The following is a 23,926-nucleotide window of genomic DNA, read 5'->3' on the forward strand; positions in this document are numbered from 1 at the left end:
TTCTTTCTTGGAGACAGGGTCTCAGGCCTTGAACTCCCTATGTAGCTGAAGATAACTTTGAACTTGTGACCTCTGGCTTCTATCTCTCCAGGGTTGAATCTCCAGGTGTGCACCCCCACACCTGGTTTATGTGATGCTGGGGCTTTGTGCAAACTCTCTATCCACTGAGTTACATCTGCAGCCCAAAGTAGTTTCAGTTAGGTTTTAAATCTGCTAGCGTCCAAGGTATAGTATACTAGAAGTATAAAACAGGAATGACTAGGTGCTACACAGAGGGACAAATCAACCATTTATCCAGTGGGTCCTGAACATGGTCGACAATGGTGCTCCTGCAGCTCTCGTCACTGACACTCAGTGACATTTCAAAAAGAATGGCCTGGCAACTCATGTTTCTGTAGCTTCCCAGGTGATAGCCAGACTTTGGGAAAACTGATCTTGATCTGCACCTCAGCAGAAAACCATTATCTGTAAAGCTTGACTTGACTGAGTAATCACCCACAGCTTTGACCCCTTTACTTATTTTAAACTCAGTAAATGAAACAAAACAAAAAAAACTATAAAGTCTGTTTTCATACTGAAGGTGAAGTAAATGGAAAAGAAATGTACTATTGAAAATTGACCTTAATGTTGCTCCGTACTAGTCCTGAGGTTTTATTCCAAAAGAGATACTTTTTGAAGAAAGCTCAGCTTAAAAACAAAACAAAACCTGTATTCATTTTACATTTTGAATATTTGAATTGCATTTAAAATAATATCTCCTTGAAAATAAATGGCATTCTAGAAAAGATGACATCTGTTTTTCTCTATCAGTGTTCTCATTTCATATAGGGGTCCTCAAAAAAATAAAACCATGCAACCGATATGCCAGAATCTTAAGCTAATTTTTGTCAAAGGTAGAATTACCTAGACTTAAATCAAATCTAAATAACACACATAAACTTTAAATACTAAAGAATATTCCTTTACAAATTCACTTAAAAATGAAGGATGTATATAATTTCTGTGTCTAGCCAAATTAATACATATGCATGATTATGTATGTGTGTGTGTGTGTGTGCGCGCGCGCGCGCACACACACCCTCTATCATTAAAAACATGCACCACCGGGGGAAAAAAAACTTAGCATGATGAAATAGGCACATCTATACATTCCCTGAGATGCCAGCAATTAGAAACAGTAGTGTTCCAATAGTGTGTGCCCAGCACAAGATCACCAGCAGCTAGTCTGGCAGGAACATCAGAAGCTGTGTGTGTTTAAATTAAGAACAATTTAGCAGCCTGGTTTCTCCAAACCCACAAAATACTAGTGTAAATCAGTATAAGTCAATCTGAATTTAGCCCACTGCTATCTTCCCTCTAAATTTAGGACTGCATTCCACTGGAGTTTCATGAGGAATTCCTTTGAATTTACTATATTCCTCTATGCTTGGAGCCATCTGTGTAGCTATAAATGGTGAACCACATCTGGCTCCATTTTCTCTGTAAGGGCCATATACATGATTAAATCTGCATATGAGAAGAGTGTTTAAGAACTCTTTATTCATGAAAATGTTTTTTTCCTTCTATACCAACAGTGGCAGTAAACGGAGGATGACCGTCTCTGTCTCTGTACCCATTGCACTGGTATGTTCGGTGACAGCCGGCAGCAGGACTGTTGGTGCCTGTGCTCACTAGCATGCCCACTGGCTGCCTTGGGTCTCAAGTATACTGTTAATACAAACCCTTGGTTAAAACATGATACAATCAAAATAAAGGTCAAAAATTCCTCTCTATCCTTGGGTCTTTTTTTTCTTACAGAAAACCTTCATCGCCCCAACATTTCAGGACTTCCTCATGTAAGAAATGATGGAGAATCATCCCCACTTTCATGAAGAAACCCACAAGTACTTTTCCCAAGATGTCTGCAGACAATCAGAGCTCATGTTGAGAAATGAGCAGTGACTATTTTCAAATTCTGAGCAGTGTCCCAGCTGTTCCAGCATAAAAACTTATCTGTTTAGTTCTTGAAAGGTCACCATAACAGTCATACTCTAAATGGACTTAAAAAAAATAAACAAACAACCATTAGATCAACATCTCTGAAAAATTAGCAGCTTAAAGTCACTTTCAACAGGAATCCTGGACCCAATATTAAGATGAAAACTTGGCAGTGGATGGTGGTAGTAGCGCTTTGTGTACACAAGTGTGTGTGTGTGTGTGTTCAGTAGGAGAGGCTCAGGAAGTGTGGTGGAACCTGGATTCCATACAGATAACCTCCTCAGGTTATATGTACATACTGTACTTTAAGGCCTACTGTATTCACTAGCTCCCTGGTACCCAAACCACTAATTTCAGCAATGGAACACAGCCTTACCAATCATCGCATAAAGTTTCTCTCTCACTGAACAGGAAGATTTAATTGCAAAAAATTATTCTGAATCTTAAAACAGAGCATTTCTTAAAGTTCTTATTTCTTGGCATTATATCAAAAATATTTAGCATATTAAAGAAGTTATATATATAGCAAGTACTAACATGAGGGTTTTATCTTACCATATGATTCTCTAATATGTCACATGTCAAGTAATAAACACATTCAAAATTTCATTTAAAAAAGGAAGATGAGAATGCAGTCTGCAAATTATCTTTTTCTCCTGAAAAACAGCCAACTTTGAATAACAAACACATGCTCTCTTTTTTAAAGCATGCTACCATTATGACTAAGCAAACAAGTAGCATGCATAGTTTCTGATTAACATTAATTTCAGCAATGATGATTAAGAGTGTAATAAGAGAAAAGAGCTGTAAGAACCTACAGACAATGGTGATGCTTGCAGTTCTTCTATGCTTTCACAAGCATCTTTAAAAACTCCATCAGAAAATTTTGATGTTCTACTTATGATTACATGTACATATTGGACTTTAGGCTTAAGTGTTAGTGATTTTTGACATTGTTTTAATGCTCATTATAGTAATTTACTTCCATAAACCTCATATAATATTTACATGTAATCAGCACGATGAAGCCGTTTTTAGTTTGACGAGGAAAAAAAAATGTAGTTCAAGCTCAAAACATTAAAAAAAAAAAAAAAAAAAAAACCAAAACCTTTAAAGCCAGATTTACACTCTTAGATCATCTTCTACTATGGAAAGATAAAGTTTTATAGTGATTAAGTAAATATGACAAAAATATGCCTTGTCAAAATTCCATTTATGTATTATTCCCAGATAAGTCTGATGTTTTTTATTCCGGGAATATGTGTTCAGTAAATTCTCAAGTTGGAGAGAAGTAGAAATTTAGAAGTAATGGCCAAATGGCACCTTTTGTATTTAAACCACATTAAATTATTTAGAGTTACAAAATGTTCAAGGTAAATCAATCAAAATCCCTGCATGTATGACAGATCCATTATTTCATGGATGCTTCCTTCTCATGCAGATAATTTTCCAATGCAATTAAAATCAGGGACAATGGTGCACTGGACGGGGCGGAAGGGGGGGAGGATCTAGTTTTAGAGTAAAAAGAATTGGGTATGCCAGCCATGCCATGTTTGTTCATCTGGCTTCTCAGTTACCTCCTTTATAAAATACAGGGATATCATCTCTCTCCACAATATGGCACTGCACAATCTGTATAACACCTGAAATTTCAAATATACGATCATAAAGTATACAGATACATCAATGTAAATATACACACAATTCCTTAGAGAAGGACGTATAAACCAGTAGGTGTAATAGATTAATTAAAAAGGGACCAGTACAAAATGGTCTAGAAAGAGGTTTTATGCAATTCTACATAAAGATGTTTAGCTATGCTCCTGCCAGAGGACCCTGAATATTTAACTGGTGACATACTGTTGCTAACTCTTATGAGACAGGAAAAAAAAAAAAAGATAGAAAGCATTAGAATAATGCCTAATACGGACTTAGGTCATGTTTCCAAGTAGGCAAAATAAAATTCCCCACACACTCTGTCAGAACTAAACATTTAAAATTTAAAATGTATATTAATTTGCAAAACATTCAATTGAAAGGTTAAAGTGTTTTTTTTTAAGCACAGATACTATTTTCTATGGTTTCAGTATATTAGCAATATGAAGCAATGGTTGAGTATCAAATAAAACATATTTAAAAACATGGTAAATATGCTTCCATGTCACCCCACATTTGTTATCACACATACTGAAGAGATGTTAACGATTATACAGATGCATATCAATAGACAAATCAGAATCATTTAACAAGATTTAGCCATGGAGTGAAATTTTGCTTTAAATATTATCAGAAAGGATTGTTTTTCTAAAATACTGTAACTACGAAACTTATTAAGAACCAAAAGTGAAGTAGTTCTTCAAAATTCATCTCGAGCTGAGGCTGAGATGCTCAAGTTTTTCTTTATAAGGAGCACAGATATTGCAAGTGAACCCCTTTCCCACCATATTCAATCTGTAAGATGCTGGAAAGCCCAGTAGAGAGACCCAAGCAAGACTCCAAGAATTTCTCAGGTCTCCTGACTATACCATTCTTCAAGAGCATATAGTATCTGTAGAAGGTACAGTAGTTCAGAACCTGAGCATGTAGAACCCTTCAATCTAGAGTGTTCCAAGGAATTGATAGGAATGGATGCAGACCATCCTGCGTGGCATCTACAGGGTTTAGCTTGTATTCAACAAGTGACAGTGCTTGTTACTCGCAACAAAACAACCTGATTCTCCACGTATGATATATTACAGCTCAGTTAAAAACCAGTTACCAATGCCTTTAAAAAGCTTATTTTCCTTTTGCAAAGTAAGTATATGTCTTGCCATGACCCATTGCTAGTTTTTAAATCAATATTAGATATTTTGATAATAAATGCTTTGATTAAAAACAGCCCAACAAGAATGAAACAGAGAATTGTGATTTACCTGTTATAAAGTTTATCATAGTTTTCCTTTAAAAGTTCTCGCTCCTTTTCTAAATCATTAATTCTATCCTGCAGCTAAAATGAAAATAAAATTACAAAGAGTTTCCATGGATCAGGGTTAGCACTCTAGACTCTGAAAACAAAGTTATACAATCAGTGATTATCATATCAAACCACGGTAAGAAAACCAGAAGGGGATAGCCACTTGCTTAGTGTAGAGTCCTATACTGCAGCTGCTGGCTAGACAACATGCAGTGCCTGCATTCAATTCAGTGTTGATTTCTTCCATGTCATTAAATAAACATGAAATTAATATTCCCGCTTTAATTTAGTAGAAACGGATACACTACTTTATGACAACATGAGCCAGAACTCAATAAAGAATGTGTTAAGAGCTTTCTCTTAAGTCCCTGGAAACATAATAGTTTTTACTTTCTACCATGATGAATTCCAACACTATATTCATTTTGTATTAATTTCCAATTGGCCCATAAAAAATGAGTACTAACTGTTCTTTGAGTTCATGGTTCAGACAACTTTATTGTTCACTATTTAATTTAAAGACACAATTTATAAATGGAAGCCCATTATAAGAATAAACTCTGTTCCTTATTTTATCCTAATGAATAATATTTTTAGAAGTATACATAATTATTAGAGCATTATGGATTGCTATACTATAGTGTTTAAAGTTTCATTAATAAATATACTCTGTAGTAACTTTTTTTTTTGCTATAGAGCAGAGAACTTAAAAGTCATCTCTGTTGTTAACATTCTCCTGGTTTCAGGACAGAATGTAAACACCTATTCCATTTCTGTTCTCCTTAGGAGTAAATTTAACAGAACACAGAAAACACAGTGTGCTAATTGGGAGAGATGAGCAGCAACAATAATGGAAGGGTAAGTTTGCAAACATCTTCCCAGAAAGAAGATAATTTACAAAATTGCTGACACCGTAGAGCATAACATCCCCCTCAGGAATACGTCATTCCTTTAATTTTGTTCTTGTGTCTCAATGATTAAGAAGTCGTATTTAGGGAAGTCCCGTTCTTTAGGTCATGTGATATTACCTTTTTGTTTTGCTCCGGGCTCTTTAATCCTAGAACAACACATTTGTGGGCATTTTAAAGTATCAGTTTGCCACTCATATTCTGTACTACCCACTCTACTCCACTGCATTCAAAATACCAAATACGTAGTTCAGGATTTTGACATAAATTCAATTTTTGCACTGTTTCTCTTTTGCTTTTCAAAAACAGCTGCAGAAGAATTGCTGGGCAGCGAATGAGTACACTGTCTGGGAGCTCACCTCCTCCACTCTTCGCTCTGAAAACCTCGCGGCATGTAACTGCTTCTCAAGGCTGCAACACTTCAAGCGCTGCTCTTTCAGCTGCACACTTAGCTCATCTCCATTTGCCATCAAGGCATCATGGCTGATTCTGAGCGCTCTCTGCTTCTACAAAACAAAGGGAGAAAACTTTAACCTTTTAAAACATTATACTCTGAATAACTAATGGCATGTCTATCTGTGGCTTGATCCTGGATGTTTACATTGCAGTTTATTTTTCAAGTCATAAACATTGTACATGTGATACAAGGAAAAAAGAGGGCCACTTAGCACTCACACAACATAAACCGTCTCCCCTTTGTTTGTTTGTCTCCAGGCTTTGACGTGTTGACAGCGACTGGTGTAAACTAGTTTTAGCAATTAATTCTCCCCCTTTTTACTATGGCTACAGTTGTTGGACATGCTGGCTAAAAGTGCTTCAGCATGGGTCAAAAAACAATGGTCACTGACACAGAAACTGTAAGGAGTTGCCATCAGACCATAAATAAACAATTTTGAATGGTTAGCTTTGAATTTTAATACAAATAAGTTTTTTTAATTCTGCAAAAGTATTTATAAACCTTTAAGTTATAAAAAATTATATGTGAACATGATTTACATTCAATTTTACATACTTAAATGCCATATTTTTAAAAGTAAATATAAATAGGTTATTAATTATAACAAGGACTTGTGTAGACCCCATTTGACTACAACATGAAATACCTCCCCTGTGTAAGTCCTAGTGAAAGCTTTCTTTGCACACCTAAAAGAAATCTGGCCTTTAAGACAGATTAGAAAATGTCAGATTAGTTTTCATTACTGCTGTACTATTACAGCATTTCCTATGAGTGCCCCACTTCATCAAGGCTGTTGGTCCCAGCCTCTCAAGCCTATTCCCTACACTATTTCTCAAAAGATGTACCTGTCCTGTAGCAGGCACTTATACTTTGTTATCTGAACAAATACACCAGGGGTCACTGTTACATGGGAATCAAAATAGTCAAAGAAGAGAACATACACTCATTTTTCAGTTCCTCTCTTTATCCTCATTTTTGAAACTGCTTTCTCCCACATGTATTTTTAGTCTAAAGGGACCTATCTACACTCTGGTAGAGGTAACACTACCATTCATAAAGCAGCTTCCTCTCCTACAAATCTGTGCTTTTATATGGGTAGTGGTCAAACTTGGCATTACAGGAGGTTCCTGTAGCTTGGAAGATATCTCTCGGGTTATGTCTGAAAGGTATTTAACTACTTACTTCAATAGCGAAGCAGGCGTCATATGACCCTGTACTTTACATCAATGCACAGCTTTCCTTGTCTCTGGACTTCAAAGAAAGCATGACTTAATATAGATTCTGATCATCTGGAATGTTTTGGAGTTCATTAATTCCAGGACTTTTGTTAATTATGCAATGCCAATAAATAGTAGCTCTGTGAGAGCATATTCCTGTGTACCCACAGTCACTTGAAAACCATCCCGAGGATGGGGAAAAGCCTAAATACGTCAGACTGAATTGTCAAGGTTTAAGATAAATATACTGACAGCCGATCATGGGTATTCAAATATTTTCTGACACTGGTGGTGACCAAAGAAACACACAATGAAACAAAATTACATCAAAGAAAAATTTAATAGAATGTAATTACTGACCAGTTTGTAACACTAGTCTTTACTGCACACATGTGAAAGTGAATATGTATGCAAGCACAGAGACATCTTCAGTACTGCAGGCTTGTTATATAAGCTCAGCAGAAAGGACATGAAAAAAAAAATGTTCCATGGCACAGATGCACTTGTTAAAATTACTTAGTTATTTATAAAAAGCCTAAGTGGTTATTTGGTAACTGTTATGAACAATACACAAGAGAAATCACACACACTTAATAAAGCAAATATTAAAATAAAGATTTAGTGTTATAACCATTATTAAAGTACAACTTGAATACTATTTTAAATCCTTTTCATCTGTGAATAAAATAAAAAAATCACAGTACCTCTTGAAGCTGAATAAATTTTCCCTCTATGACTGAAAGAGCATTGCTTTTCTCCACTAGTTGTTTATGAAGCTTAATCATTTCTACATTGTCCCGAATATTTGACCTTCAAAGTTGTGTTTGAGAAAAAGAAAAAAAAATACAAGTTAATAATATAAGTAAAAGGAAAACAAAACACACACACACACACACACACACACACACACAATTTTATGGCTGATTTACTTGTCTAAAATTTTATATTAAATTTATATATTTAAAACCAGTCACTATCCATTCTGGAATGTGTATTTGAATTTGAAGGGAGTTTCTAAACTCGATGGCAATGTTAGCTCCGTCATACTGATAGTACAGACTAAAGCTATTTTCGGATGCTCTGAAAGACTGCACGAAACCATCAGTTTTCAGTCAGCAGTGTCTACCAGCAAACCCTATACTTCCATAAAGGACTGCCACACTATGCTCCCTAAGTGCAGATGAGGCAGTGCTGCCAAACTTCTCCCTACCACGCCCTCCACACACACAGTATCACAAGATTATCATTTATTGGAGTTTCCTCTTGGAGTTTCAACTTTTCAAAATATTTCCAAAAAAATGACTTAGCATTTTATACTAATAATGCCCAAAGCTGGCATTTAAATATGTTGCAGATGTGCCTTTAGCTGAAAGAGATTATTGATGTCCACAGGGTATATAGAAACCTTATATGCTGCAATACTATTTTGTATTTTTCCTACTGAGATTAAAGCAAATGTAGAATTTAACAGGAAGATCTTGTTAAAGGTTAATCACAAATCTAAATGAATACCTGTTCTCAAAAGGCATTTATTTTCCTGACAGAAAAAAGGTTCCTTAATTTAATGCCTCATTTAAACTTTTTAAAATTGTGAAGCCTTGATTTTAAGACTTCACTTTAAAAAATATAAAGGTAAAAAATTTGAATTCAGAAAATTATTTCAGCATTTAAACTAAGTGATTTGACTTCTAAGGCTTACCTAGTATTCACATATTGGAAACATTGTCACAGGCCCAGTGGAACCAGCAAATGCACTACAAAGCTCACACATCTGTAAACCAGCTGAGGACTTGAAATACTCAGTTTTCCTCTTTGATATTTGAAAGTTCATTGTATTTTGGCATTGCACAGTTAGTTGTCCTCACACAGAAGATAAACAAGTCCAAGAACCTGGATCTTTCCCAGGGCACAGTCTTAACACAATGTTAAAATAATTATGTGTCTAAAACAAGTTATCTAGCAGTTCTGAGCACAGATTCAACAGTGTGCTTATTGCTATTTTCCTTGTTGTTACATTTTTTTCACAAAATACAATATGAAAAAATGTATTTAATACATAAAATATATTCATATTTTAAATAAAGAACAAAGAAAAGATTCAAACTTGTTTTCACTTGAAATATGAAAAAACACGTGAAATCAAAATACAATTTACTTATTTTCCCCAGAATTACTGGTTTAACCATTCAATAATGTGTAGCATTTACTGATGCAGAATGTGACTCAAAAAAATAAATTCTATGTTATATTTTCTGTTGTCTTAGTCTTCTTTAAAATCTTGTATTATTGGTGTTTTGGCTGTATGTACATCTGTGCACCAGGTGTGTGCCTGGTGCCCCCAGAGGGCAGAAGGCACCAGATACCCTGGGACTGGAGTTTCAGATAGTTGAGCTGCAGTGTGGGTCCTGGGACTGGAACCCAGGTCCTCTGGAAGAACAGCCAGTGCTCTTAACTGCTGAACCGTCTCTCCAGATCCTTTCACAGCTTTCGCTCTTTTGACTAGGGGAGGGAAGGCGTTAAGATCAAATCTAGGTAATGACTCTGATATTTTGTTTTAAAACAAAATTACCAAGAAGAATCAAATGTATTTTAAAATTAAGTGTAGTTTCATGTTAATAACAAGCAATTAAAGGTCTCAACAATCACTTCAGTCATATAGCATCATGAAATCTGGTGCTGAATTTTCCTTGTATTGCAAAAAACAGCAAGTGTTTTAAACACTGTAGTATTTTGGCTAAAAGAGTTCTGCTGAGCATTGCCCTGAGTGCCTTGGGGTATGGACTCCAAAATATTGGTAAGAAAAGAGGCAGAGCATTTTATACTAATGATGCCCAATGCTAGTCATGAATACAACTGTATATGAAAACAGCAATAATAAGCATTTTAAGTACAAAGTCAGTTTACCACAGCTAGCCTAGACAACGCAAAACCCTCCATGTGAGGGCTTTGCAGGTAGCAAGTAATCTGATTACTCTGACTACATATTTCCTGACTACAATAATCTGAAGATGATAATGTGTCACAAATATTGGTCAGAGGTATAAAGTACACCCACATTAAAATTAGCACCATGATACCTGTGGCATGTGTTCATGATGTACAGCCAAATCACCTCAGACCCAATAAACAACTCAGCATTTTCTCATAGATGAACTTTGGGACAAAGAGTAAGGGTGGAGGTGACAGGATGGAAAAGAAATGTCACAAAAGCCTGCTAAGGATGTTAGAAGTGAGAGGGAGCAACAGGCATCACTAAGCAGCCAGTCCCAGACCTAGTTGCCTGTGAATAAAACCTACGGTTGGCTTCCTTGGAGGAAGAGATGTAGGAGTAAAGCATCAGCAATGTTTTCCGAGACCTCTACATAGTAACACTGTCTCTTTTTACATGTGTAGAACCAAGTCTTCAGGATGGTGATATTCTAGCAAAGGAACTATGCCCAGCACAACCTTCAGGTGGACTCTGATAGTTGTGCAACTATTTGTATAAGCTGCAACATGTATGGTAAAATAACTTACAGAGAGATATCAAGAGCTCTAATTAAATGCATTGTAAAAGTACATTTCTCAAAATTTCAACAAGGATTCTGAAAAGCTATAAAAAGTTGGAGAATGCAGTAACCTTACTTTTCTTTTTTGCTTTCTCTTTTCATAGATAAGATTTAGAATTATGATCGGATCTTCTAAAAGTATGAGAAAAGTTGTTGGCTCCTCACTAGATTAAAAACAAGCTGAAATAAATTAGACTTTATGTTGAAAAAAAGTAACCCAGCTCAACAACCTGTGTGCCAACTTTCTCTTGTATAATTTGAAACAGCCAAGCAATAAACTCTTTTCGAATGGGAGCCTTGAAAACACTTGACTCCAGCTTTGCTACTGGGCGCCATAATAAATCCAGAAACTTAAAACCTCAGCTACACTGGAGAAAGAGAACCTTCAGTGGAGCTATGTGATGTATAGTCTAATAGGAAGGGTTAAGAAACAGAAATCATCGCTACAGTTGGAGTTTCATATATTGCATTCCCCAGACACTTGCCTCCCTACTTTACCTACTAGCATTTCATTCCTCGCTACAGTAAAGATTATGAACAGCTACAGAGAATGGGAGAAACTCCATCACACAGAAGCTATGCTGTGAAGTTCTGGGAAGCAGTGAGGTCAAATGTTTATGAAACAGAATGGAAAGGATCACTGTCAGCAATAGTTTTTGGCTGGCTGAGTCCAAGCTAAAGCAATCAGAGTTTAAAAAAAAAAGTTTTAATATTCTTTCTAAACAGAAGTAGAAACTTGATTATCATATTGTTGAAAGAAATGTGGGTCACTGATAACCGGGAACAACAAAACAAAACACTATGAAAGATGTTTTGAACAGGGTTACAGAAGCAACCTTCCCTAAAAAGTTGTCAAGAATAGACATAAAGGGTAATGGTTTTGCTCAAAATTGCTACTTGTTGTCATGGGTACAGACGATCCCCTGACTTAAGACTGCATAAAGGAACATGTGACTATGTAAGTTGAATTTGCTAATACAGCATAATTCTCTTGGTGTTGGGACAAAGAACAAGCCACCACTCCAGTACTTTCTTACTGTCAGCAAACAGAGGAATAGATGGGATAGAGCTGACAAGTTTTTTTGTATGTATGTACTCATACCCACACAAGCAAAAGAGGGATTCTCAGAACTGGTCTGGGGCAAGAGTAACCTAAATCTTGGCTCACCTTCTAGAGATGGCCATGTTTAGGATCAAGTTTACTAGATTTCAATCAGAGGTTTATTGCAACAGCCATGGCAATCTGGGACTTTTTAGCCATCATTTCTAAAAGCCTAATGGAAAATGTACTTTTACGGGCTATTAACATTACAAAAGTAAACTGAAATTTTGTAATTTTTAAATTCAGTTTTACATAATTATTCTAACCCAATACAAGAACATGTTATCTCACTATTATCAGAAAGAATGAAATAAATGATGGAGGTTCTTATGACAATAAAATGAAAAAATTAGAAAGTTAGGGAAATTATTGGGTAGGCAAATCTTTTAAATATAGAAGGTCTTGGGAATAAATGACTTGTTTACACAGTAGGGAACCACTTACTCTTTTCTTTATTCATTTATTAGAGAAATAAAGAATTTGAACAAAGTGCTTAAGTGATTGAGTCAACAGTCAAATCTAGTTTTAAAAACTAATTTTTTGTCATTCTTTTAAGCTACTTTCTCCTTTTAAAATAGTCCTCCCTAAGTTTTCATTTTCCCTGCACTGCCATATATCATATGTGCATTAATTCACTAGTTATATGTGCAACAATTTCCATGAGCACTGGAAAATGTGTTAAGCTGCTATCCAGAAAAATCTTAGATAGTATTAATAATATAAAACACAGGGCCAAAAGAAAATGGTATTTGGGTATGATATTTGTCACTGGACACATCCTAACTTATTCAAAACAACAGGGGAACCTGAAGGTATTTTAAAATGACATATCATCTTTCTGTATAATACTGTGTACATGGATCTCCCAGGCCCCCCCATTGTCCTTCCATCAGAGAACCAGATGTGCCCTCTAAATCAGGGGACTGGGCAATCAGGCAAATTCAAATGGAGAGGTATTCTGCAAATAGTTGTCACTGGACTGGAAAAGAGCAGGGACTATTCTAGACTAAAGGAAACTTAAATGATGTGGCATTGAATACACAATCCTCAGTTGCATCCTAGATGAAAACAAAACAAAATAAAATCTATACTTAAAAACAAAAGCTATAAAGATGTTAGAACAACTGGGGAAAATAGATATGGACTTGGAATGAGTATTAAATGATGCTACTGTGCTGTTCATTAAAGGTTCTGAATAACTTATGTAGGAAGATATACATTGGGTAATGTAACAAAAGCACCTTTCAAATGAGAAATGGAGGAACTGAGGGAAGGTAGGAGAGGAAAAGTGGATGAAAGGAGGGGACAGAGGTTGGTAAAGAGGAAATAGGAAAGGAATTAGGGAGGAAGGAGAGGGAAGGGAGAAAGAAGAAGGGATGGAAGGAGAAGGGTTTGTGCAGTAGCAAAGTGTAGAAACAGGCTCCTGTACCAAACTTAGACAAGCTAAGGTAGAAGACAAGCGCTCACCAGGCTGCTCTGTTTTTTCTGTAGGTTTACTGCTTTACCAAGTCAAAATGCTGGGGAGAATTTAGAGTGCTAGGAAGTAATCCTGTCTCTGCCCAGGGAAGAGAGAGGCCCAGAGGCCAAGCTGTTTCTTATAATGCATGGCTGCAAAGAACCTCTTAGCTTTAAGATTTGACAGTCTGCTGTCTGCCAAAGGGAACAGGGCAAGTCAGAGTCTGAAACATATATGAGCTACATTTCCTCCCTTGGGACATAATGGCACTTACATGATTTTTAATTAAGAAGATAAATAGTACCCTAATATTTATTTTTAAAGAAAAGTACAAACTGGTTACACATTGGCTAAGGGTATAAATATTTTTGAAGTTGAAAAAGTAAATAAAAGGTAAAACTTCTGATTTTAATGTTCACATACATATGTTCACTGGTTACTGCTTTGCATTTAATTTAAGACAGCCTTTTTAATAAGCAGAAAATGTGCATTTTTATATTGTTTAAATTTTAATATGGATTTTTGTTCAAAACAACAGACATTCAGGCTACTTGTAAATGATACAAGATTTTTTGCTAATGAGGCATTATGTAGAACATATGCAAAAATCACAACTCAGTCTTCCAAAATAGACCACAACAACAGGAAAAAACATGACTTTAATAAAAAAGAGCAGCACTGGGATTTTACTTCAAAGCAATTAAGGGCTTTGGATAACCAAAAGTTTATGTCAAGCTGATGCCAAACCAAACTGGTCTATTAAACACATACTATGGAGAGTTTCTGTACTGTTCTATGAAAGGCTCTTTGCCATAAATATCAAGTGCCGCCACTCTGCAGATTACAGCTACGTTAGGTTCATGCTTGAGAACAAGGGGTCCAACATCTAGATCAGACTTCTAGAATTTCAAATCTGAAATAATGTACCAGTGGAAGAGAAGTTCAAATATGTTTTTCATTTTGTTATTTCTCTCTACAGTAAATTACACCAAATTTTACATTTTACCCCAAGTTTTTCAATAATTTTCCATTAGCCTCAAAAAATTGCTATTACACATAAAAATTTGAACTACAAGTAAACATAATTTTTCAAAGCCTTGAAGACTTTTATTTCTTTAGTTTCAAAAACTGTATTCAAGAAACAATATGCTATCCTACAAAGGTATTCTTCCCTCTAAGGAAATAATGATTTTCAGTTTTAAAAAAATCACTGAGGTAAGGAACTAACTGGCTTATTTCTTTGGATTCTGTAGCAATTTTCCATTGCTCATCATTTTGTTCCTGCTTCTAATAGTTGATGTGATAAAAAGAGACTGCTTCTCCTTATGTGGATAATCTAGCCCCCATGGTTTGGATTTCAATGTAAACACTGTCTTTTGTTGGCAACACAGTATAAAAGCATGTGGTCTTGTCTGCCACCCTCTTTCTGCTCTGCTGTATCCTAGGGCTGGAGGGCCTGGGGAGCTCCTCTTCAATCACTGAAAGTCTAGCTCTATGATGATCACATCCATCTGAAACAGGGAACAGTTAACACAGTCCATCTTAATGTCTGGCACCTTGAAGAATGTAATAGGGAAAGCAGTTCCTGATAACCTTTACCTAACAGCTGAACAACTGACAGGAACACATCCCAAGCCTGAATCTGCCCCGAGTAAAAGTGTGTGTGTGTTGGGGTTGGTGTGTATGTGTGTGAATAGGTAGGACAGAGAAGCCTATGCTTGGCATCTTTCTCAACTGCATGCCACCTTAACTTTTGAGACAGGGCTTCTCACTGAACCTGGGGTTTGGTGGCTAGCCACAGAGTCTAGTAGTTCCAGGGACTCTCTTATCTCTGCCTCCTCATCTTTAGGACTACAGGCATATGCTGCCATGTCTGGCTTTTTACATGGGTGCTTGGGATCCAGACACTATTCTCATGCTTGCATGGTGAGCACTTTATTGACTGAGCCATGTTCCCAGCCACACAGTGCATTTTCTATTCTAATAATACCTTAAGTATATATGTTGGTAATAGTACTAATAAAGCACACTCAGATATGAGGCCTGGGCCTCTGGCCCTGTTCTTTACTAGGAACCATCCTTGTTTCTTAAGAAGGCTGAGTCTAAAACAGTTCTTTCTGGGGAACATTGTTAATGCCTAGTAATTCAAATTGATATAAAGCCAGGATTTTAATTATGCCCCTAACTTACATATAATTCTCAAAAATACTATTTTTTTTTCCTTAGGCTATGGTAAAAGAATACTATATAATTTCACTAGATATTAGGATCTTCTCATCTAATATAGTTTCACATATTATAGTTTTAATATAATTAGAAATTATACTAGTCTTTTAGATGTAAGGCTTTTCATATATTTTTTAGTATATTTAAACAAACAAACAAACAAACAAAAGAACCAAGTTGAGGCTAGAGAAACAGATCAGCAATTAAAAGCCTTGTCTGCTCCTCCAGGACACTCAGGTTTGATTCGTAGTGCTATTAGAGCAGCTCACAGCCACCTGTAACTCTGGTTCCTGGAGATCCAACACCTTCTTCTGGCCTTGGTGGGCACCAGGCACACATATGATGCACAGACATACATGCAGGCGAAACACCCATACAAATAAATAAAATTAAAATAGTCCTTAAAAAAAAACAAGTCTATTTCTTGTATTTCCATAGATCCTTCATATATTACCATGCAGGGTTAGTTTGTTGAGAGAGGATTAGAGCTGGTGAGAAGGCTCAGGGGGAAAAGGCACGTACTGCTAAGCTGCCTGCTGGCCTGAGCTGAATTCCTAGTGACTCTTGTTAAGTTGTTCTTGGATTCCCACATGGAAGTATGAGTGTGTGTGCACGTGCATACACACACACACACACACACACACACACACACAAATAAATGTAATAAAAAACCCTCTCTCTCTCTCTTTTTTTTTTTTTTAAAGAAAATATACTTCAGCACTCTATCTGAAATAAAAAGTTAGAAAAATTTACTGGGTTTTTAAAAAGAGGAATGTGACCAGAGTATAACATAGTTCAGAAAGGGGAAATAGAAGTCAAGTCACTAAGTCTGATTTTAACAACATTATGATGTATGTGAAAAAAAAAAAAAAAAAAAAAAAAAAAAACGGATACCACTACCAAATGCAATGTGTAGATTTTTTTGGGTACACTAAAATGAACTGTAGATAGGTATCTTTAGACAAGTCTGAATATAAACTGGCTGTTAGATGCTACCAAAAAATGACTATTAATTTTGTTGGACATAGAAATACATTCTCAACTATTTATGAGTGACTGTGTTGCTAGCGGTAGCTAATGAAGGAAACAAAAGAGTAAGTTTAGATGAAGTAAGATTGGTAAGAGAGTAATAATTGTTGAAGCAGAGTTATATACATATGAAGGTTCCATAGGCTACTATCATTAGTTTTGTCAAAAAGAGAGAGAGGAAGAGAGAGAGAGAGAGAAAGGAGGTAACTGAGGAGATACGGATAACAGGAGTCTTGTATAAAGCACAATGTCAACACACAAATGAACAAATGTGGTCAGAACTAAAAACTGACAAAGTACAATGTGAGCAAAACTATTATTTTATAAAACATCCAAAATACAACGATGGCAAAGAAACTATTGCCAAGGTGGACCATTAACCACAACAATCATCGGGTTTGCTCATATACTAGGTACAGGAGACATGACATCAATTTGTGGTTACAAACTGCTAAGTATTGTGGAACCACAGGCTGAACAAACCCTTTAGACTAGACTTCTACACACAGTACACCTATTCAGCTCTTGTTACCCATGTTTCTCTGAGCAGCTACAATTAAATGATATCAAATGATGTAAACTTATGAAGTCTTTTTTCCCTCAAGACAGGGTTTCTCTATATTGCTTTGAGTCCTGGAACTAGCTCTGGAGACCAGGCTGGCCTTGAACTCTCAGAGATTCGCCTGCCTCTGCCTCCCTAGTGCTGGGATTAAAGGAGTGTGCCACCACCGGCGGGATCAAATTTCTGAAGTCTTGACAGTGGGTTAAACAAATGGACAGTTAGGGAAAACCACCTCTTCTTCACAGGAGTACTTGATACATTCAGTAGCTCTACAGCATTTCTACCCAAAAAATATTAAGTTGAAATAGGGGTTTAAAATTGCTTAAATAGAGTTATCATCTTATGATTCATGATAAATTATTTAAAAAATAATTTTGGGCATATCAAAGTGACATTTCAGTTTTAACATACCTTTGATCTGTAGCTTGCTGTTCTCGAAGCTGAAGAAGAGACAGCTCAATTTCGCTTTCTTTTCTCCTCAACTGAGTTTTCAGGATCTCTGCCAAGTGCTCTAATTCTTCTATCTGGCCTCTCTGTGACTGAATGACATTTTCTCTATAATAAAGAATCTTGATAAGAATCTGCAGTTTGAGAAGTTTGTAGTATTTAAAGCCAGTGCAAAGATATCTCTTTATTATAATATGATAGGGCAAGCAAAAGTTAATAAAGTGGCTTCACTACCTCTACATATAATGAAATAGCAGTAGATTCAGTGTGCTGACTGGGATTTACATCTGGGACAATTCAAGAGATGGCCTTTTAGAAGATACCGTTCTAGGCAAAGGACTGGACTATGGTTGAATTCAGTTAAGCATGTACTGACCACCTACTGGATACTCTACAACATAATTTATATGTCTTGTTCTTTTATATTTGCACAGTTGCCATATCACCCAATTAACACTTCATAGAATGAACATGAAATGTGTCAAACATAACTGGGGTCTCCAGCATTATTTATTTCTTCCAAATCTGGCAGCATCCCAGTGCAGTGTGTCCTGGGAAACTGCTACAAACCCTGGCTTTTTACTTGACTATTAAAGAATAAGAAAATATTTAGGCTTTTATTTTCTTACAAGTTGACTGCTAGTGTGACTGGTATTTAAAACATCCAAAAGAAAACATTTCAGATCCATATTATCTTATTCTTCAGCAATGTTCTAAAGTTGATATTCTTAGTGTAATGCTGTCTTCCTTATCCAATGTTCTGATGACTGAGGTAAAGGCCTAAAGTCATTTGCAACACTTAGATCCTGAAACCACCAGGTACAGATGAACCAGAAGAAAAAGATGAATGAGGCAGAAGAAACTCTTTTGAAACCATAACATGATGCAGAATGCATGTCTCTCAGAACCACAGGAAAGCAAGAGTTGAAATCCAGGTGTATCAGATACCTCCAAACATTCAAGACGTTCTCCATTCCTCTCAATGCCTCCCTCCTCCCCAAAGGGTAGAGTCGGTATATAAAAAATGACCTCTACGTTTATGTGAGTGAAAATGTCTTTAAAGCTGAGATTATTTGAAGTGATTGGACTTCAGACCATTGCTTTGGTGGTAAAATGAACATACACCCTGACATCAGTATAGCTAGATAAACTATCCACTGAGAACATGCTATATAATACCTGTTATTACTTCGTAGAATTAGTTGTATTTTAGTACAGCAAATTATTTATACATACTCCAATTTTGTTTACAATAAAGGATAAGGAGGGATCAAAATAAGACATAATCAATATACAAAGTTCTAAAATGTCCACAAAAATGCATACATACAAATTTCTTATTTCTCCTCTGGCTTCTTCAAGTAAACTGCTGCCATATTTTGTAAGCGTGGGCTCTGCAGTTTCTGTTTCATCTACAGTTTGGAATCTTATACCTAAAAGTAAAGTAGTAAAATATTATAGAAAGAAAGTAAGGAAGGACAGATCCTTGATTTTGGTAAAAGTATATTTATAATAAACACCGGGCTATGTGTGTTCTTAGAGCAGAGCAACAGAAGTGCAGGCTAAGGAGCATTAGTCCTCAGCCACCAGCAGGTAGTATGCAAAACACAGAAAAGGTATTGCCCACTCAACAGTCCTGCTAAAGAAACAAGTCTATACTTTTTTGGAAGTTAGAGCTTCTATCCCAATTTCTAAAAGAACCACCATTTTAAATTCAGAGATTTATAGTAAAAACTGAAGTATGAAGGGAAAATTTGACCTAGGGTATTAGCAAATACTACTGTTCTACTAAAAGAACATAACAATAAAATGACTTTCTTGACATTCTGCTATAGTCATAGATCAGTGACTTGTTCAGCCATCATCAGAGAAGCTTCCTCCTGCAGCAGATGGGAATAGACATTATACAGAGTGAGAGACCTTGGGACACTTAGTGCATGTGCCACAGCCCATGTGTGGAGTCAGAGGACAATTAGCAAGGCAGTGATCTCTTCCACTATATATGTCTTGGTGATTAATCTCAGGTCGCCAGTCTTGGTGGCAAGTAGCATTTCACCAGTTCCTTTCTAGTGATTTTGATAATGATCTTTTAATATTTAACCATAGACATCCCTTGATCTTACAACCTTAATTTTTGTTATCGTCTTTGCTTTTTCAACCTCAATAAGAAAATTCATTGTAAAATGGGTGATTTAAGAATGAATCACCAACAAGAAAAGCTCTTAATATAAATCAGCATCCTGCAGTATTTTTCTAATAGAAAGTTACATGTGCTACCTATGATGGCCCATATAGACAGTCTCAGATACTTGGGAGGTTGAGGCAGGCAAACTGTTTGAGGTAGCCTGGGCAATAGAAGAAGACATTCGTCTTAAAGGAAAAAAAGGTATATAAAGTTTGTGACAAGGACAGTTCATTTGTTAAAAGTCAGACATACTTTTAATTACATGTCATTTTATATTTCTAGAATCATTAGAGTTAAGTAAAGTGCAACAAATGATGGAGACTTTAAATGGAGATGAGATATTTCATTATTTGCAAGTTGACCAGTGAAGATGGACCTCCTCCCTCCCTCTTAACTGATGTGCTCATTATCTACTGCCGTAGCCTACACTGCAGCATAGGAAAGGACCCGCCTAGACATTCAGACTTCCCTGTGCCACAATTGGCCAGTCATACACGTGGACTATAGTACTAACTCAAGCTTTCCCTACACAATCATGGGGAAATTCAAAATTAGCAGTGGAGTTATAAGACTAAATTCAAAGTATATTTACAAATTTGGCCACATGCTGATTTGGCTATTAATTAGTAACTTCAGTCATTATTCTAACTAGTGGTTATTACATATTTTTTTTCAATTTTGATTTGATTGTCTGATGTAGTTCAGGATGGCTTCAAATTCTACAACCTCTTACCTTAGTCTTTTTTTTTTTTTTTTTTTTTTTTTTTTTTGATACAGGGTTTCTCTGTGTATTATTTCTGGCTGTCTGGGAACTCACTCTATAGATCACATTGGCCTTGAACTCAGAAATCTGCCTTTCTTTGCCTCCTGAGTGCTGGAGTTAAAGCTGTGCGCCACCACTATCCAGCTTGTTTTAATGTTTTTAAAGAATAATTTATCATTATCTTCCCCCTCCTCCTCATTTTGTGTGTAAAATGCCTGTTTTTGCTGTGTAGTGTGTACATTGTGGTGATTTTTGTTTGTGTAGCATGTGTATCATAGTGCCCACAGAAGCCAGAGTACGGTATCAGATGTCTTGGAACTGGAGTTACAGACAGTTGTGAGCTGTCACATGGGAGCTGGGAATTGAATTCTGGTCTTCTGGAAGATCAGCCAGTGCTCTTACTACTACACCATCTCTCCAGCTACCTGCTGCAGTTTTCTGAGTACAAGGTGCTGTACTTTAAAGACATACATACTTTACACAAGTTTTTGTTTCAGTGGTTCTTCACAGTAAGAACTGTTATCTACATAATATCAATCACACTTGAGCCAGTGCTTGCCATCATTTATTTCAAGGTTCAAACAGGGAATGATGGCACTCCCACAGCAGTTTCAGGGTAGATGACTCCTTTGGTCAAAGGGGGTCTGGGCTTCTAATTCAGCCCCCCTCCGCCCAAGATAGTCATCCTAAAAAAAAATGGGCTCATGTCCCAATCTCAAAGGCAGCTTCGAAGACTACTGCACATTGAAGATTAACTTTGGTAATGACCCCTCAGGTTTACTTGTATACCATGACTAAGTATTCAACATTTACCACAGCATGTGATTTCAGTGTCCCAGACACTAAAAATGGGGAAGCAGTTGTAAGTCACAAAGAGATTACAGACACAAGGACACATTTAAGTTTGTAATGTTAAATCGGTTAAAGACCGATTCTATGGATAATTTTTAAAACAAACATTTATAATGGAGAGGAGGGTAAGCTGATGCCTTAGATTTGGAGAGCAATAACACTGCCATATCAATGTAACGTTTGGGCATTACTTTTACGTAGCATAAAAGTCCTGGCAGTCCTTCCATATCATCTCATCTACTTGCATTTCTAGGTGACAAAAGGTTCAGAGAGGACATGACTTTTGAAGGGACTGTTCCTCAGTAAATTGGTATTATTATCACTCCATTTTATAGATGGAGAAAACGAGGCTGAGAAGTCAAGGGTTGACTTCCATAAAATGACAATTCACGGCACAGTGTGTTTTCTGATTTATAATTTGCTGTGCTCACTTTGATTATACCCAAAGGCTACCGCAATCTCACATAGCTGGCAACAGCTAAGCCCTTTCATCCTGCAGCTGCCTCCTGTCCGTATGGAGGCCGTTCTGACTTCAAAGGCACACTATCTAGGGAAGAGACAGTGCTAACATTTCACTCTGGAAAAGAAATGTACAATTTTTCCCCCTCTCCTTCTGTTCATATGGTGTTTCCCTTTCCGCAATGAATTATAACTAAAGGTTTACATCATTTTTTAATATTACAAAAGACGTTGGATATTTCTGTGAAGCATATTCCTAGTAAAAATCAATTAGAGCTAACATTTTATTTCCTTCTCTAGAAGCATCATTTAAAAAAAAAGAAATTTAAAATATTTATATGCTTTTAGTTTCATTTTAATAAGTTAATTTGTGGGTGGAAAGGATTTGGGCTTGATGCCTAAATTAGTTTGGTCTATGCAATTGCTTTGTAATATAGAGAGGCTTTATACTATTCTTTTCAGTGTGAAGAAACTGATGGCATAATTATTTTACAGTTGACAAGACTTTTATAATCACTGGCTACAGTACTTTTCACATGCAAAGGAAACTACAAATCAACATTTTGTCCTCATTCACCAGCTACAAAGTGCAGGGGCAAGCACTTGCATTCAACTCAACCTTAATTGCTCTTAGTTACATATAGGCCTACTATAACAGTTTTGGTATTGTGTAACTAAATAAATGGAGAGTAACCCAAGGATTCCTGAATAAAACCATCTTTGTTATAGCATTGGGATCTTGCAGAAAGCAAGCCTCAAACTGTTATGAACCCCCTTTGAAGACATGTAAAAACATGAATAAGAAACAAAGCTGTGTATGTCAGTGGGAAACAGGTTTAGACTTAAGTCCAGTGTTTGGTGAATGTTTTACCTTTCCTGGGGCATTCCTGTAAGCCTGTACTTGTGCTCCCTTTCCTGCGGCCAGTGTTAATTCGAGCCTGCACACGACTGTGCGGAGTTTGCCTGTGCCCCTGGACTTGGAGTTGCTGTTTGGCTGATATTAGCCTGTTTTTGAGGACTTCATTTTGTCTTTCAAGCTCATGAACTTTTTCTTGGAGCTGCTCAATCATTTCTTCCATTTCTACATCTCGTCCCAGCCGCTTGGGGCCGCCACCAACCCGCTCATATCTTTTCTTGTCATTAACTAGCCGTATTAACTTGGTGGCCATTCTAGGGAAATAATAAAAAGATGAAAAGGAATGTGAGAAGTCAGCATAAAATGCATTCTGTTGAAAGGAACATAATCACTGTGAAGACTTCAGTGCAGAACCTGAATAATAAATTTCAGGTTTTGATGTAACTATTACTGCCTGTGAAGAATCCTTTGATGATAATTGAAACCATTGGGCAACAATCTGCTTTATAGCACTGACAAATAGCAGTTTCCTAAGGCTTATCATTTAAGGTTAGTAAAGAGAGGACACATATTTACCCCATATGTTCCAGAAACGCAATTTTTAACGCATGACCTTATATAGGAACACTGGATGCACTTAAATGTAGTCACGGAGTGTGGATGTGGTGGGCTGTGTCTACAATCCACAATGAGTTAGAACTTTTGAAAAGTGAGCTAAAATTATGCAGATTTAGGTAGGACAGTATCTTATATTTCTATAGGATTAAGACAAGAAAAAATAATAAAAATGATAGAATTCACAGATGTACACATATAAAATCCAATGGAAATTTCAAAATAAACCAAAATATGACACTTAAATGTTGGTTGGTACTCAACAAACGTTAGTGTTTAATTTCAGAAAAATAATTATATGCAAGAAATATCAT

The 23,926-nt window shown here is 36.3% G+C and overlaps 1 protein-coding gene across 1 annotated transcript in view; it reads right to left on the reverse strand.

Annotated features, from left to right (window-relative positions):
* Positions 1-23,926, reverse strand: part of Rpgrip1l (RPGRIP1 like) — a 99,340-nt gene that overhangs the window by 67,685 nt on the left and 7,729 nt on the right. Inside the window, exons 4-9 of the mRNA XM_051195123.1 lie at positions 23,013-23,311; positions 19,213-19,315; positions 17,847-17,990; positions 8,217-8,322; positions 6,198-6,344; positions 4,890-4,963 (exon numbers count right to left, since the gene is read on the reverse strand). Of these exons, the coding sequence (XP_051051080.1) occupies positions 4,890-4,963; positions 6,198-6,344; positions 8,217-8,322; positions 17,847-17,990; positions 19,213-19,315; positions 23,013-23,311 (873 nt within the window). The remainder of the gene's footprint in view (positions 1-4,889; positions 4,964-6,197; positions 6,345-8,216; positions 8,323-17,846; positions 17,991-19,212; positions 19,316-23,012; positions 23,312-23,926) is intronic.

This window comes from Phodopus roborovskii, unplaced genomic scaffold (assembly GCF_943737965.1).
Source record: "Phodopus roborovskii unplaced genomic scaffold, PHOROB, whole genome shotgun sequence".
NCBI classification, from domain to species: domain Eukaryota; kingdom Metazoa; phylum Chordata; class Mammalia; order Rodentia; family Cricetidae; genus Phodopus; species Phodopus roborovskii.